The following is a 16085-nucleotide window of genomic DNA, read 5'->3' on the forward strand; positions in this document are numbered from 1 at the left end:
TTTTTTTCTGTGTAGATCTTGACTGGCCTGGTACTCCCTATATAACCCAGGCTAGTCTCACACTTCGTGCTGGGATTACAGGCATGTGCTACCATTCCCAGGTTCTTTTCATAGACCTTTCAACTATCTGTTGCTTTTCTGTAAATATCTCAAGCTCTCCAATTCTAAAACTGAAATGATCATTTTCTTCTGTCTACCCCATCTCTCCTTCCCCCATTTGTGTATATGTGGTGCTGGACACTAAAACCATGGCTTTGGGCATGATCTTAGGCAAGTACTTTAGCACCGACTGACTTGTCATCTTTGTAAATAGCCTTGCCCTAAAACTAGCAACTCTACTCAGAGACCTCATAGCTTACTCTGTTGCTATTTCTCATCATAGACATCTAACTCATTTCTTTTTCTGTGTTCTTCTCCTGTAAATGAAACTATCTTTCACCTATGCTATTGCTGTCTGTCTGCCTCTAATCTCTACCCTGCCATCAGAGTAAATTCTCTTTCACCAAAGTGTTATTCATTTCAGCTGGCTGTGGTGGCTTATGTTTGTTGTCCTGGAACTTTGAAGGCTGAGATAATAGGATTGTTGCTAGCCTGGGCTGTAACGTAGTCGTTCCTACCACCATCCCCCCTCAAAAAAAAAAAAAAAGGTTTGTTTTTTTGTTTTGTTTTGTTTTTTTTGGTTTTTCAAGACAGGGTTTCTCTGTGTAGCCCTGGCTGTCCTGGAACTCACTTTGTAGACCAGGCTGGCCTCGAACTCAGAAATCCACCTGCCTCTGCCTCCCAAGTGCTGGGATTAAAGGCGTGCACCACCAAGCCTGGCAAGAATAAGTTTTTATAACATATAAGATTATTTAGGATTTTGCTTTTGTTATTTTTACGTCCTAGTTCTCACTGACCTGCTCCATTTGCTTTTTATATTTTAGCCATAACAAATTGCTGTAGTTCTTGAACATCAAGCTGTTGTGTGTCCTGGTATATATGCTTTCACTGCTGTGGCTTCTAGAATCATATTACTAATATGTTGAGTGCTCATTGTCCACTGAAGTAAAAGGCTTGTTTATATTTTCTAAAAATAAATCTTGTATCATATAAGGAAAAGTATATGATTCCTAATATGCATATGATGTTTAATATGCACAGTTATATTCAGTTAACAATAGAGCTAGGTTTTTTTCTTTTTTCTTTCTTCATTTTGGAGGCAGGATTTCTATACCACAGCATAGGCTAGCCTTGGACTTGATATCTCCTTCCTTACCTTCAGACTAGGATTATAGATGTGCACTTCCATATCCAGCAAGATCAGGATTTGAAATCAGACCTTTGGGTTTTAAGACTTGTTTACGTCCTTGTCCTTTTGGCGGGAGGGAGGCTGTGGGTCTCTGCAAAGTCCTGTCTGTCTTAGAACTAGAATCCAGGCTGGCCTTGAATTCAAGAGATATGCCTGCTTTCGCCTCCTGATGCTGAGATTAAAGGCATACTCCACCTTGCCTAGCTATGCATTTGATCTTAGCCAGCAGGCTGAAGAGTGAAAAGCCTATGTTTATAGCTACTTTTTGTTTGTTTATTGAGATGGATTCTTGCTATGTTGCCCAGGCTAGTCTCCAGCCTGTGGCCTCATTGATTATTCTATGTCAGCTTCCCAAGTAGCTGAAACTGCAGGAATGCACCAGGCCATAACCTTTTTTTTTTTCTTTGAGACTAGGTTGTGTTGTATAGCTGGTTAACCTCAAACCTTCATGATCTTCCTATATCAACCTATATCTGCGTGTGTGTGTGTGTGTGTCTCTCTCTCTCTCTCTCTTTCTCTGTTTCTGGTTTTTTGTTTTTTGTTTTTCTCTCTCTCTGCCTTGATTTATTTTTTTTCTAAGACAGGTTTCTGTACGTAGCTCTGGCTGTCCTGGAACTTGCTCTGTAGACCAGGATCTCTAACTCAGAGATCAGCCAGCCTCTGCCCCCCAAATGCTGGGACTAAAGGTCTATGCCACCACTGCCTGGCTTAATTGAGAGTTTAGATTCAATTTGTTTTTACACTTTTATGAGATGGGAAGCAGAACAATAGATAGAAAAAAATAAAATAGACCTAAATCTTTTTTTTTAGACCTAAATCTTAATATTAATTGATGGCTTAATGGCTAAGGTTATGTTATTGTTCTTGCAGAGTACCTGAGCTAGATGCCCAGCCATCTATGTCAGATAGCTCAAAACCACCCTATGGTTCTAGTTCTAGGGATCTGATGGTTTCTTTTTTTTTTTTTTTTCTGGCTTCTGAGGGCACACACACTCATAGGCACATACAAATAATTAAAAATAAAAATAAATCTTAATAAATTCCAAGAAAGCTGTGCACTTTAACTTTTAAAATTTCTATTAGAATTAACTTGATTTAAAATTGGAGGGTTCCATGTATTTTTTTAGTTAATTTTTGTTCTATCATTTATTAGTTATACTTGTTAGGTATGATGTATTGTTGGACATGCAGCACCACACCCAGCAGTGGGTTAAAACTGACTTTTTTTTAAGAGTCAGAATAAATCATTTAGAAGAGAGAGAATTATCTTATAATGGCCTAACAGTGCTGCTACCTATTTTTCAATATTGGAGATTGAGCCTAGAGTTTTATACATGCTAGGCAAGTGTTCTAATATAACACACACACCCAGCTCCTCCCCTTAAACTTATTTATCTATGTATTTATTTATATGTGTTTTTCTCTGTGTGCGCACATATAGGTGTCAGTGTAGAGGTCTTAGGATAACTAGTAGAATTCTCCTACAATGTGGGTTCCCATAATCAAACTCAGATTGTCAGGCTTAGCAGCAAGTACTTTTATTCTCAGCCACCTGCTGGCCCACCTAGCCCTTTTTCATTTTATTTAGGACAAGGGATGTACTAAGTTGCCTTGTACTTCTTGAGCAGCTAGGATTGCAAGTCTGCACTAGGAGGCCTAGATGTATGCACTTTGCTATCTAGGTCTGTGTCAACTTTCTAAAAGGTTATGTGCATATACTTCATTAAAATATATGAACCTAGATTTTTATGCTCTGTGCTAGGAACATAAAGATACAGTGCTCTCCAAGAAACTTACTTAATGTGTCTGTTATCCCTGTCATCATGCTTGAAGATTAACAAAATACTCCCTCAAAGTTCTATTCTTATAATTCATGTTTATATAATTATCTGGTTATATTTAAATTTCAAATAATACTGTCTTAGATTATAGTTATTGTAATCATATTGGCATTAGCGTCATCATTATTCCATCTTTAATTCATAAACAGGTAGAATCATTTATTTTGGACCAAGAAGATTTGGATAACCCAGTCCTTAAGACATCAGAGATATTCTTATCAAGTACAGCAGAAGGAGCAGATTTGCGCACAGTGGATCCAGAGACCCAAGCGAGACTGGAAGCATTGCTAGAAGCAGCAGGTACTCTGTTGATTTTCTCGTTAAAAGCAGATCTCATCAGAAGTGATAGCACATGCCTTTAATTCTAGCAGAGGCAGAGGCTGGTCCTACAGAGGTCCACCTGGTCTACATGAAGAGATCCTGTCTCACAACAATGACAATAGAAAGTATAGATCTCTCTAAGATGTCATACAAGATTTATCTCAGAAATGTTTAACATCCCAAATTTACAATCCCTGTGATTTTTTTAAGTTTTTATTTCCTAAAAAAGTTCACATTCTATATTTTAAAAATTCTTGGTTGAATGCAATGAATAATTTTTTGACCCAAATTTTTTTTTAAAAGATTTATTTTATTTGTATGAGTACACTGTAGCTGTGTTCAGACACACCAGAAAAGGGCATCAGATCCACATTACAGATGGTTGTGAGCCACCATGTGGTTGCTGGGAATTGAACTCAGGACCTCTGTAGGAGCAGTCAGTGCACTTAACAGCTGAGCCATCTCTCCAGTCCTGACTCGAAAATTTTAAAAAGTAAAGATAACTGGTTATCAAGAAAACTGTCTGGGGCATAAAAACATAGCAGTTAATTGTAGTTTATCAAAATTTTACTGTATTTGAACTGATTTAGGGGACTCTAATGTTGTTTACTCATTTTAATGGATGCTTACCTTAATTATAAATATCTATTTTTATTTTAAATGAGCATGAACTTGAAACATAGCAAGGTATGCCAAACTACTGGTTGTGAAGTCTCATAAAAAAAAAATTCTTTGATGGGCCAAATGTGGTACTTCACACCTATAATACTACAGGTTGAGGCATTGTTGCCCTGAGAGCCTGGGCTACGTAGTGATTTCCAAGCCAGCTAGAGCTACAGTATAAGACTGTCTCAAAAACTGATTCAGGGGCTGGAGAGATGGCTCAGCAATTAAGAGCACTGGCTGTTCTTCTAGAGGACCTGGGTTCAATGACCAGCGTTCACATGGTGTCTCACAGACATACATAAAACTATACCTGTACACACAAAAAGCTGATCTAAATATATGATAAACATACTTTCTCACTGGGTGTTGTATACATGTATAAGGGAAGGTGAGACAAACAGAACAGGAGTTACAAGTTGTAGAGGATTTTAAAAAAGAAACAAACACATGTACACTCTACTCATTATTTACTGTACAAAGTTTCCATTGCACTATAATTAAAGTATTTCTCTTCTGTAAAATCTAGAAATCTAGAGCAGGGTGTGGTAGCACAAGCCTATGATTCTATCACCTGGGACACTGAGTCCAGAGGATTGCCTTAAATTCAGACCAGTTTAGCCTCTATAGCAAGATTTTGTCTCACAAAAAAACAAAACAAAAGAATGAAGTTTAGCCAATTGTTGTGGTACATGCTTAAATTCTGTCACTCAGGAAGCCAAGGTAGAAAGATTACTGCAAATCTGTAGCCACCCTGGCCCATAAAGTGAAAATTTGTCATTTCCTTTTGTTCTTGAGTCTATGTGTAGGTAGGAATGGGGGCTTCTGCCTGTGCTTCCAGCACCTGGGAGGCTAGGAGGCTAAGGTGAAAGGATCAGGAGTTTAAGGCTAGCCTATCTCAAAAAAAAAGAGAAAAGAACGAAATTAATAAAGATAAATTTATTACTTATTTAAATTTATTTAATTTTTATTATGTTTGTTTGTTTGTTTAATTTGTGGAAATGCATGTGTGTGGGTCATGAGTTCGTTTTCTCCTGTTACCTTGTGTGACACCAAGGTTGAGCTCAGGTCACCAGACTTGGCAGTGCTGTTACTTGATGCTGTCTCATTTCCATATGTATGTATTAGTTCTTTGACACTTACTGTTTTTGTTTTGTTTTTAAAGATTTATTTATTTATTTTATGTGTATGAGTATTCTATCTGCATGTACACCTGTGTGCCAGAGAGGGCATCAGATCCCATTTTAGATGGTTGTGAGCCACCATGTGGCAGCTGGGAATTGAACTCAGGACTTCTGGAAGAACAGCCAGTGCACTTAACCTCTAAGGTATTTCTCCAGCCCCTTCTTCATGTATCTTATTTTTAAAATGGTACCTAAAGAAAAAGAAAAAGAAAAAAAAAGAAAAAGAAAAAAAGAAACCAAAAAACCAAGGTGTTGGTTATATGTCTCCATGGTTAGCAGTGCTTGCTGTACAAGCATGAGGACATTAGATTGGCTTCCACAACCATGTAAAATGTCACATGTGGCAAGTTTGTGACCCAGTGCAGACAGGTGATTACCTGGGGTTTGCTGGCTCTCAGTCTAGCTCCTGGTTTAATGAGAGATTTGAGTTTAGAAGGACTAAGGTACACTTTGACAAAGATATGTGATGTCCTGTGTACTATACAAAGCATGTGCACCTACATACACATGTGCATATACTGCAAAACATTTACTATATTCTCATTATACATACATGAACATACATGCAAAATAATAATAAATGTTGAAAACCAAAACCTCAAACTATACTGTTAAAGATTCAGAAAGATCATTGATAGCCTTTTAATGTATGTCATTATCAAAGGAAGGAAAATTTATATTTCACCTATTAATGACAAATAAAAAGATAGAAAAAGAAAATTACAGAGCTTGTTTATAAAATTACATAAATTCATTGGGTGTTGGATATTTTGCTTTTTTTTTTAATTAATTTTTTATAAGATTTTATTACATGTAAGTACACTGTAGCTATCTTCAGACACACCAGAAGAGGGCGTCAGTTCTCGTTACAGATGGTTGTGAGTCACCATGTGGTTGCTGGGATTTGAACTCTGGACCTTCGGAAGAGCAGTCGGGTGCTCTTACCCACTGAGCCATCTCACCAGCCCCCGGATATTTTGCTTTTTATTTTGAGTCTAATAGACTCAATTTAAAAACGTTACTACAGAAGATATTAAGTGGATATTTGAATAAAAGGAGGAAAAATACTGTATTTTTAGTATAAATTATAGTCTTTGCATTGCTAATCAATATAGAATGGGCAAGGGTCCTGTGCTAGAGATTTTGTTGATATGACAGTTCTTTTCGTGAAATAATATTCATTTGGCACAATGAGGGGCATATTCAATCAAATTCAGAATTAGGTATAGGGAAAAATTTGTATGTTATAAAGGTGGAAGTTCTAAAACATCAGTGGTTATGTTATAGCTTTGATATTAGTGGTAGAACTAAAAACATCAAATTTACTCATCTTCTGTCAGTTTCATATATGGGGACTATGTTGTTTCTTGGGCATATATAGTGGTGTTTAAAACAATTTCAATCTTCACCTTTTTGTTTTTTTTCCCCTGTACTACCTCATTGACTAAGGAATTGGCAAATTGTCAACTGCTGATGGTAAAGCTTTTGCAGATCCTGAAGTACTCCGGAGACTGACATCCTCAGTTAGCTGTGCCCTGGATGAAGCCGCTGCTGCACTGACACGGATGAGAGCAGAGAACACACACAGTACAGGACAAGTGGATACGTATGTGTTCAATAGTTTGCTAGTATTAAATGTTTTCTTGAAAACCATATGCCGAGTGGTTATTTGAAAGGATGTTAAAGTGGATATATGAATCTATATATACTATACAAATACAAATATATATTTTTTGTTGTTTTGGTTTTGGGTTTTTGAGACAGTCTACATAGCCCTGGCTGTCCTGGAACTCACCATAGACCAGGCTAGCCTCAAATTCAGAGCTCTGTTTGCCTCTGCTTCACAAATGCCAAGTGCTGGAATTAGACTTTTATGCTCACTACATGTGCCCCCCTCCCAGCTCCTTCCAAATACTGCATTGGCCAGGAAATGTTTGTTTTGTTTTTTGAGACAGGGCCTCACTATGTAGTTTCATAGGGTCTCACCTGGCTAGTCTGGAATGCTTTACATATTCTAGAACATCCCAAATATACCAGGCTAGACTCAAATTCACAGAGATCTACCTGTCTCTCCCTCCTGAGTGGTGGGATTAAAGATGTGTGGCACCATATTGGGTACTAGTTTTATTTTTCAGACAGGATCTCACTCTGTAGCCTAGGCAGCCCTTGAGTTCTTGGGAGTCCTGCCTCAGCTTCCTTGAGTGCTGCTGTTAAGTGTGAGTCATCATACCTGACTTTGTATTCATTTTCTAGTAAACATTTTTTTGGGTGTTCGTATTACAGTATATAAGAAATCTAAACTGAATAAGACCTAATTTCTATTTCAAAATAAGTTATGTAGTCTGAAGGTTACAGTTAAGTCTAACCTGACTGCTTAAGTAGTGATAAGTGGAATGGATTATGTACTCAATAATTTAGTGGCTGGTTATTTAAATATTGCCTGTAGAATATGAGTTTGAGGGCTGGTGAGATGGCTTAGTGGGTAAGAGCACCCGACTGCTCTTCTGAAGGTCTGGAGTTCAAATCCCAGCAACCACATGGTGGCTCACAACCATCCGTAACGAGAGCTGACGCCCTCTTCTGGAGTGTCTGAAGACAGCTACAGTGTACTTACATATAATAAATAAATAAATCTAAAAAAATTAAAAAAAAAAAGAATATGAGTTTGACATCAGAGCTTGTTTGAAGTGTATAGTCTCAGGCTATGTGTGGTGGCATATGTTTCTAATACTTAGTATTCTTGAGGTAGTAGAGGCCGGAGGATTGGCAGTTTGAGGCCAGCCATGGCTGCATAATAAATTTGAACTCAACCTGAACTGTATGAGAGAGCCTTTTGCAAAACAACTTTAAGTTAAAAAGAAAGAAGGTTATACTATAACCCAGATGTATTGATTCAGATCTGCATTTTAATAATAGACAATGTGTGTAGACTCATGGATTTAAGTTAGGCATGCTGACGTACCTGAAATGGGATGATTGATGTGAGTTCAAGGCCAACCTGGGCTATGTAGTAAGTCTGAGGACTGCCTAGACTTTAGTATAAGACTCCATCTTAAAAGAAAGGAAAACAATTAATTAATGGATTCAGTTATTCTATAGTGTTGGGGTTTTGTTGCTTTTTAGATTGCTTTTTATTTATTTATTTATTTTTTAAACCAAGATAAAACTTTTGTCAGGCTCATGTTCAAAACTATCTTTTTGTGTGTGTGTGTGTAAATCAGAATGGTAGTATCCTTTAAAAGCTTGTCCACCTAATGCTTCAAAAGATAAATTATTTTACAAGGGCAAAAAATTTTCTTTGCAAAAAATCAGTTAATCCAACTCATTCATGAGGCAGAGGGGAAAATCTCTTGAGTTCAAAGTCAGCCTGGGGCTGGAGAGATGGCTCAGCGGTTAAGACTGTTTTTCTGAAGGTCCTTGAGTTCAAATCCCAGTAACCACATGGTGGCTCACAACCACCCGTAATGAGATCTGACGCCCTCTTCTGGAGTGTCTGAAGACAGCTACAGTGTACTTACATATAATAAATAAATAAATCTTTAAAAAAAAAAAAAAGTCAGTCTGATCTACATAACAAGTTCTAGGCCAGCCAGAGATACACAGTGAGACCCTATGTCAAAGAAGCACAGGCTGGTTAATTAGACTCACTATGGATGGCATTTATATAGTCTGTTACAGCAGTGTCTGTTAACACAAATAGGAGACCCAAAAATGTGATGTCACCTTTTCAATTGTAAGAACTCTGGATTCATTTGTAGATTATGACCACTGTGAATTAATACTTTGAGAAAAGCTAAACTTCAACTCAGACCAGAAAACAGCAACAGAGAACAGGTAGCCCCTTTGTACTATATCAGTTTTATTTTTAATGATTTTTAACACTTAAAGATGAAAAACCAAACCTAAAGAAACTGGCTAGCACTGTAATTTTATGTAGAATGACAGCATTATTTTTAAAAATATTTATATATGAGAATACTTGCTGCATGTGCACATTTGCATCATATCGTATGCCTGGTGCTTGTAGGTCAGAAGGGTTTCAGATCCTTTGTAATGAGGTTACAGCTGGTTGTAAACTCAAGTGCTGGAAACTGAACCCAGTGCCTTTGCATGCGCAGCAAGTTCTCTGAACCACTGAGCTATCTCTTCTTTTTCTGACATTTGGGATTTTAAGTTAATGGCTCTGGCTCAGAAAGATGGCTCCAGTGGTAAAAGGTCTTCCTGAGAAGTCTGTCAACCTGGGTTTGATTTCGGGGACCCCCCTGTTAGAAGGAGAAAAGAAACTCATTATGAGCTGTCCTTTGAACTCCACATACTGATACTGTGGCAGAGGTTTATACACAAATAAATGTTTTTAAAGAGAAAAAAGCTAATGATTCACCCCAAGAGCCTATTGGAATCCCCTAAGGAATCCACTGCAGAGCAGTGCTGAGATTTTCACTGCTGCTCTTCTGAGTACTGTCTAAAAGTGATTTTGGATACAATATTTCTTTCAATTACACCTCTGTAAAACTTTCAAAATCTTAAATTGCTCAAATGGCACAGTGGCACATGCCTTTAATTCCAGTACTTGGGATGCTGAGGTAGGTAAATCTCTGAATTCAAGCCTGGCCTGGTCTAACATATGAGTTCCAGAACAGCCAGGGTTACATAGAAAGACCCTGTCTTTTTCAAACTATTGCTCAAATATTCTTTCTAGGACCTCACGTATTATATTTTAAAAAGAATATTCATGTTTCACAAACTTTGGGTTACAAGGCTGGTGAGGGTTAGACCCTGGGTTGTCAGGCTTGGCAGTATTTGCCTCACTCAGCCATCCTGCTGGCCCTCAATCACTTTGTGCCTAGCTGGTATAATATGATCAAATGTGATTGTGATCCCAGCATTACATAGAATTTGGGGATATTCAGGACCGCATTAGACCCATGTCAATAAATAAACACAACTTACTGTAGTTATAGACTCTAAAACCTAAGAGTGATTGTGTTAGTTGCCTTTGAGTCTGTACGCTTTGGAGATTGCTATTTTGTTAGCTTAACTTCAGATATTAAAAAGTTTACCAGAAAGATTTTGAAAAATAAGAATAGCAGTTATTGAGGGACAGTGGTTGAGAAAACAGTATAGGAAGAGAATCAACAGAAATGAAATATGTATGAAAATCTGGAAATGAAACCCATACTGTGCATACTGTTTAAAAAACAAAAATAGGGCAGAAGAGATGGTTCAGCAGTTAGGACCACTTGCTACTCTTATAGAGGACCCAGGTTTGGTCCCCAGAACTTACATGGCAGCTAACAATTGTCTGTAACTGCTAAAAATATATCAATAATAATAATAATAATAATAATAGTTGGCTATTTTCAAATTCATAATCTTGCCTAGTAAAAGTTTATATATAATTACAGTTGCTACAGGATGCTTGGCACGTAATTATTTATGCCAATTTATCTTAGTAAATATTTAATATGTATCTTAACTATTTAATGTAATTTCATATCATAGAATCTTCTTTCATCAGTTAATTTCATGTAATCTTTAATTTTAGTCGCAGTCTGGCAGAAGCTTGTTCAGATGGAGATGTGAATGCTGTTCGTAAATTACTAGATGAAGGCAGAAGTGTAAATGAACATACAGAAGAAGGAGAAAGCCTGCTGTGTTTGGCTTGTTCAGCAGGATATTATGAACTAGCACAAGTAAGCAGAAATAATCTTTATTAATTTTAGTAGTGCGGGGATCATCAAATTCAGGGCCTTGTGTATGTGAGGTAAGTGTTTTCCCTCTGAGCTACATCCTTAGCCCCAAAATAATCTTTAGTTTTTAAAATTATAGAGGAGCTTGAGTGTTTTATTTACTTTTATTATTTGTAGAAGAAACTATAATTGGAAGCCAGAGACCCTCCCTTCCCTTTTCCTTTAGAAACATACACAATTAATTTTTTGTGTATATGTAACTAGTTTATTTTTATAGCATGTATTCAAAGCTAATCATATTAAATAAAAATCACTTAATATTTTAAGCCTTTAAAAACATTTTATGTACATATATTGTATATGTTTGAATATGTGTGTGGGTGCATATATAGGCCAGAAGTAGATGTTAGGTGTGTCTTCCTTAACCACTCTCTACTTTATTTATTGACATAAGGGTCTCTTACCTTGGTGAATCTGATTTCACCAATTTGCTACTCTTAACTAGCCGCTTGCCCTGGAGATATATATCTGCCTCTCGAGTGCTGGATACTCCAGCCCTCAGGTTTTCATGGTAAATCCTATCCATTGAGCCATATTCTTAGTTCTAAACAATGTCTCTTATATAGTATATAAGCTGGGCAGTGGTGGCACATGCCTTTAATCCCGGCACTTGGGAGGCAGAGGCAGGCAAATCTCTGTGTTCAAGGCCAGCCTGGTCTACAGAGTGAGTTCTAGGACAGCCAGAGCCACACAGAGAAACCCTGTCTCCAATAGAAAGAAAAGAAATGTATGTAACTGGGGCTTCAGAGATGGCTTTAGTTAGTTGTTAAGAGCAGTGGCAGCTCTTTAAGAGAACACAGTTTTGATTCCCAGCACCTACATGGCAACTCACAATCATCTGTAACTCCATTTCCAGAGGATCTGATGCCTTATGGCTTCTGCAGGTACCAGACATACAGGCAGGCAAAGCTCCCATACACACAAAATCATTTTAAGGAGAAAAGTAGAATAGGTCAAGTGAGGACTTGAGTTTCAGTTTGATTACTGGGGCCCATGTAGTGAAAGGGGAGAGATCCAGCTCTCACACGTTGTCCTCTGACTCCCATATGTGTGCTGTGATCCTTGCATGCCCTCTCTCACACACAGAATTAATAACATGTAATTTAAAGGAAAAAAAGTATCCAGCACATAACTAAGGTGGTTGTGCCCAACTATAATTCTAGTACTTAGAAGACTGGGGCAAGTAAACAACAAGTTCAATGAAAGTATAAGGTAAAATAGAAGTTTATTTTTCCTCCATTCAGATGCTTCGAGTTTTAATGTTTTTCCTTCTATATTGAACAATATTGGAAACAACCATTTTTATTGTTCTCTTGCTAGATAATCTCAAACACGGCACAAATTCTTTCACAAGAGCAGACATATGTAATAGGATAGCTAATGAGAGCTTTATTTAAAGATTAATATGTGGAGTTGAAGAGATGGCTCAGTGGTTAAGAGCACTGACTGCTCTTCCTGAGGTCCTGAGTTCAATTCCCAGCAATCACATGGTGGCTCACAGCCATCTGTAATGGGATCTGATGTCCTGTGTTCTGGTGTGTCTGAAGACAGCTACAGCGTACTCATATAAATAAAATAGATAAATAATTTAAAAAAAAGAAAGAAAGAAAAGATTAATACATAATAGCTAGAAGTGGTGGTGCATGCCTGTAATGGCTTTTGGGTTGTAGAGACAGAAGAATCTGGGGTGCAGGGTTGTTCTTGGCTGCCTGGTTAGTTTGAGACCAGACTCTCAAATAATACTGTAAAAATATTACATCTTGGGACTGGAGAGATGGCTCAGTGGTTAAGAGCACTGGCTGCTCTTCCAGAGGTCCTGAGTTCAATTCCCAACAACCACATGGTAGCTTATAACCATCTACAATGAGATCTGGCGTCTTCTATTGGCCTGTAGGCATACATGCAGGAGGAATGCTGTATGTGTAGTAAATAAATCTTTAAAAAGAAAAAGTCTCAGATGAATGGGTAGAAAAATATAGCATCTGACCTGTCATCCTGACCAGTAAAATTGAATTTTCCTCAAAGGTGATTATTTTTACTTATTTTTTATCCTTATCTCAAAATGTTACCTCTCTGATTGAATAGTTTCTTGGTGAGTATGATTAATAGTAAACAACAACCTCTTTGTGTTTTTTTAAAGGTACTACTAGCTATGCATGCTAATGTTGAAGATAGAGGGAATAAAGGAGATATAACTCCTCTGATGGCAGCTTCTAGCGGAGGTTATTTAGATATTGTGAAATTATTACTTCTTCATGATGCAGATGTCAACTCCCAGTCGGCAACAGGTATGTAGAAATTAAAGGAAAATTTGGCATAATTTATTATAACGTGATGAATAAGAATTGATTACTGTGCTGGGCATGGTGGCGCACGCCTTTAATCCCAGCACTTGGGAGTCAGAGGCAGGCGGATTTCTGAGTTCGAGGCCAGTCTGGTCTACAGAGTGAGTTCCAGGACAGCCAGGGCTACAGAGAAACCCTGTTTCAAAAAAACCAAAAAAGAAAAAAGAATTGATTACTGGAGCATTGGTGAGATAGCACAGTAGATAAGGCACGTGCAGCCAGGCCTGATGACCTGAGTTCAGTTCCTAGGATCCACATGTCAGAAGAGAACCAGCTCTTAAAAGTTCATCTCTTACTTCCACACTCTGACCATTCATACGCATATCCTGCCTCATGCACACACAAAACAAATAAATGTAATTAAGAAAAAATAGATTATTGGAGAAAATGAATGGAAATCTTCTGAAAATAATCTTGACTTTTATATCTTTAAAAAGTCTTGTAGTTGTTGAGTTATGGTCTCAACAGGTGGACCAGGGTGGTTCTTGTTCTAAAAATCCCCCTTTCTGCCTCCAGAGTGTTGGAAGTATAGCATGCACTACTGAAAAGTTTTTAAGCCAGTGTGTAGCCTTCCTGAGTTCCTAGCACTCAGTAGGTTGAAGTAGGAAGTAATTGAGTTTAAGGACAGTCTGGGTCTTGTCTATAATCTTAGCATTTAGGAAACTGAGGCAGGAGGGTTGCTGCATGTTTGAGATACACGTTGGATACCAAGGGAATTCCAGGACAGTTTGAGTCTGCATAGTAAGACATTATCAAAAACAGTATAGATTGTATTTGGTCAAGATGAACAGTTTTTCTGCTACAATCTTTTCTTTTGTCCCAGTAATAAATAATGTATAAAGAAAAAGTTGTGCTATATTTCCTGTAGTTCTTTATTTCATTTAAGTATAGCTCCTTTGACTTTGAATGTATTTACCATGTCAAATTTTCATTTATAGTATGCTGAGTACATTTATTAATAGTAAGAGAATGCTGCTCATCCCCAACTTACTTGTCTCTCCTTTTTTTTATTTTAATGCCATAATTTTAGTAGACTAACTACTGATATATATCAAAAGTATGATTTAAATTCAGATCTGGTGAGAATAGTTGGTATAGTACTGACCATGCAGACTTGAAATCCTGGGTTCAGTTCCCAGCACCACATAAACCACAGGTCCTAATTACTTTCCTGTTGCTGTGACAAAATACCGCGACCAAAGCAACTTATAAAAGAAAACATTAAATTGGGTTTGTAGTTTGAGAGTATTAGAGTCTATGATGGTGGAACAAAGGCATGGCAGTTTTATGAGCCATGGGGGACCTTCTTATTCAAACTACATTTCATGTCCTGATTTTGAACAGGCTTGTGGCCATGTCATAATACAAAATACATTTATTTCAACTTTGGAAGTCCTTGCAGTCTTTCACAGTCTCAATACTGTTTTAAAGTCCAAGTTTTTTCTGAGACTCAAGGCCAGCAGTTCTCAATCTGTGTTTTGTCCCCTTTAGGGATTGAACAGCCCTTTCACCGGAGTCATCTTAGATCATTGGAAAAAACAGATATTTGACACAATAGCAAAATTACAATTAAGAAGTAGTCATGAAAATAATTTTGTGGTTGGGGGTCATCAAAACATGAGGAACTATATGAAAGGGCCTCAGCATTAGGAAAGTTGAGAACTACTACTCAAGGCAATTTCTTAATTGTAACCCCTTTGAAAATCAAAAATCAAATTATGTGCTTCCAACATATAATGGCACAGAATATGTATTACCATTCCAAAAGGAAGTGATGGGGCATAAAGACAAACTACTAAACCAAAGCAAGATGGAAACCCGGAAGAGCAAACTCCACTCCATGTGTTATATCAGAGGGTTTAGATTGTTCTTCCCTTCCAGCTTTGCAGCCTGCTTCACACTTCTTTCTCCCTGTATGCAGGATAGTTCCACTCCCTATATCTTGAGATCTCCAATTCAATCCAGCTGTCACCTACAGTTTTATGAAATGACCTTTCAGAGCCTCCATACAGGGAGGCTACAAACCCGTGCTACACACGGGGGTTCATCTGTCTGCTTGGGCTCAAGTCTGGCCCCCTTAAATCCCATTTACACAGCAGCTTTCATTTGTTGTTGCTTTCTAGGAACAGAAAATTCCTTAAAGCCTTTTTATAAATTGGAAGCATAACTAAGTGTGGTCTTTATTCTGCCCTTTATTTTTAATGTGGATCAGGCCTCACCTTGATCTCTTTACCTATTTCAGCATAAGCCTTGACTCCAACATTAAAATTCTTGGTGTTCTTTTTTTTTCTTCAAACTGTATAAATTCTATTTATTTTTATCTCACTTGTTTATTTTCATTGTAATTATAAGAGTGCTTACTAATACAGAGTCAGTATTATTAGGCTGTCTTTAAAATCTCCAACAAAGATCTTCGTCTGTTATTGTCAATTTAGCCTCAGGCAAATGCTTAGCACAAGAACAGGAAGCTGGCACTTTCTTAGCCAAAAAAATCACAAAAATGGTCTCTAGCCCAGTTGCTACTTGATTCTCTCTGAAACCTCCTAAGCTGGACCTCCACAGTCCAAATTGTTCTCAGCACTACTCACCGTCTTCCAAGCTCTTATTAGAATGGTTCATTAAGCTCTGCTTACAACATTCAACTATTTTTTTAGTCCAAAGTCCTGAACTCTTCTACATTCATCCAAAAACCA

At 37.5% G+C, this 16085-nt stretch overlaps 1 protein-coding gene across 2 annotated transcripts in view; it reads left to right on the forward strand.

The window, feature by feature from the left end:
• Ankhd1 (ankyrin repeat and KH domain containing 1) overlaps positions 1 to 16085 on the forward strand; it is a 98888-nt gene that overhangs the window by 12142 nt on the left and 70661 nt on the right. For both annotated transcript variants that reach the window (XM_021151054.2, XM_021151055.3), the window contains exons 2-5: positions 3279 to 3429; positions 6747 to 6903; positions 10843 to 10990; positions 13188 to 13335. In XM_021151054.2, the coding sequence (XP_021006713.1) occupies positions 3279 to 3429; positions 6747 to 6903; positions 10843 to 10990; positions 13188 to 13335 (604 nt within the window). The remainder of the gene's footprint in view (positions 1 to 3278; positions 3430 to 6746; positions 6904 to 10842; positions 10991 to 13187; positions 13336 to 16085) is intronic.

The sequence above is a fragment of the Mus caroli genome, unplaced genomic scaffold (genome assembly GCF_978045245.1).
Source record: "Mus caroli unplaced genomic scaffold, Mus_caroli_1 scaffold_19, whole genome shotgun sequence".
NCBI lineage: Eukaryota > Metazoa > Chordata > Mammalia > Rodentia > Muridae > Mus > Mus caroli.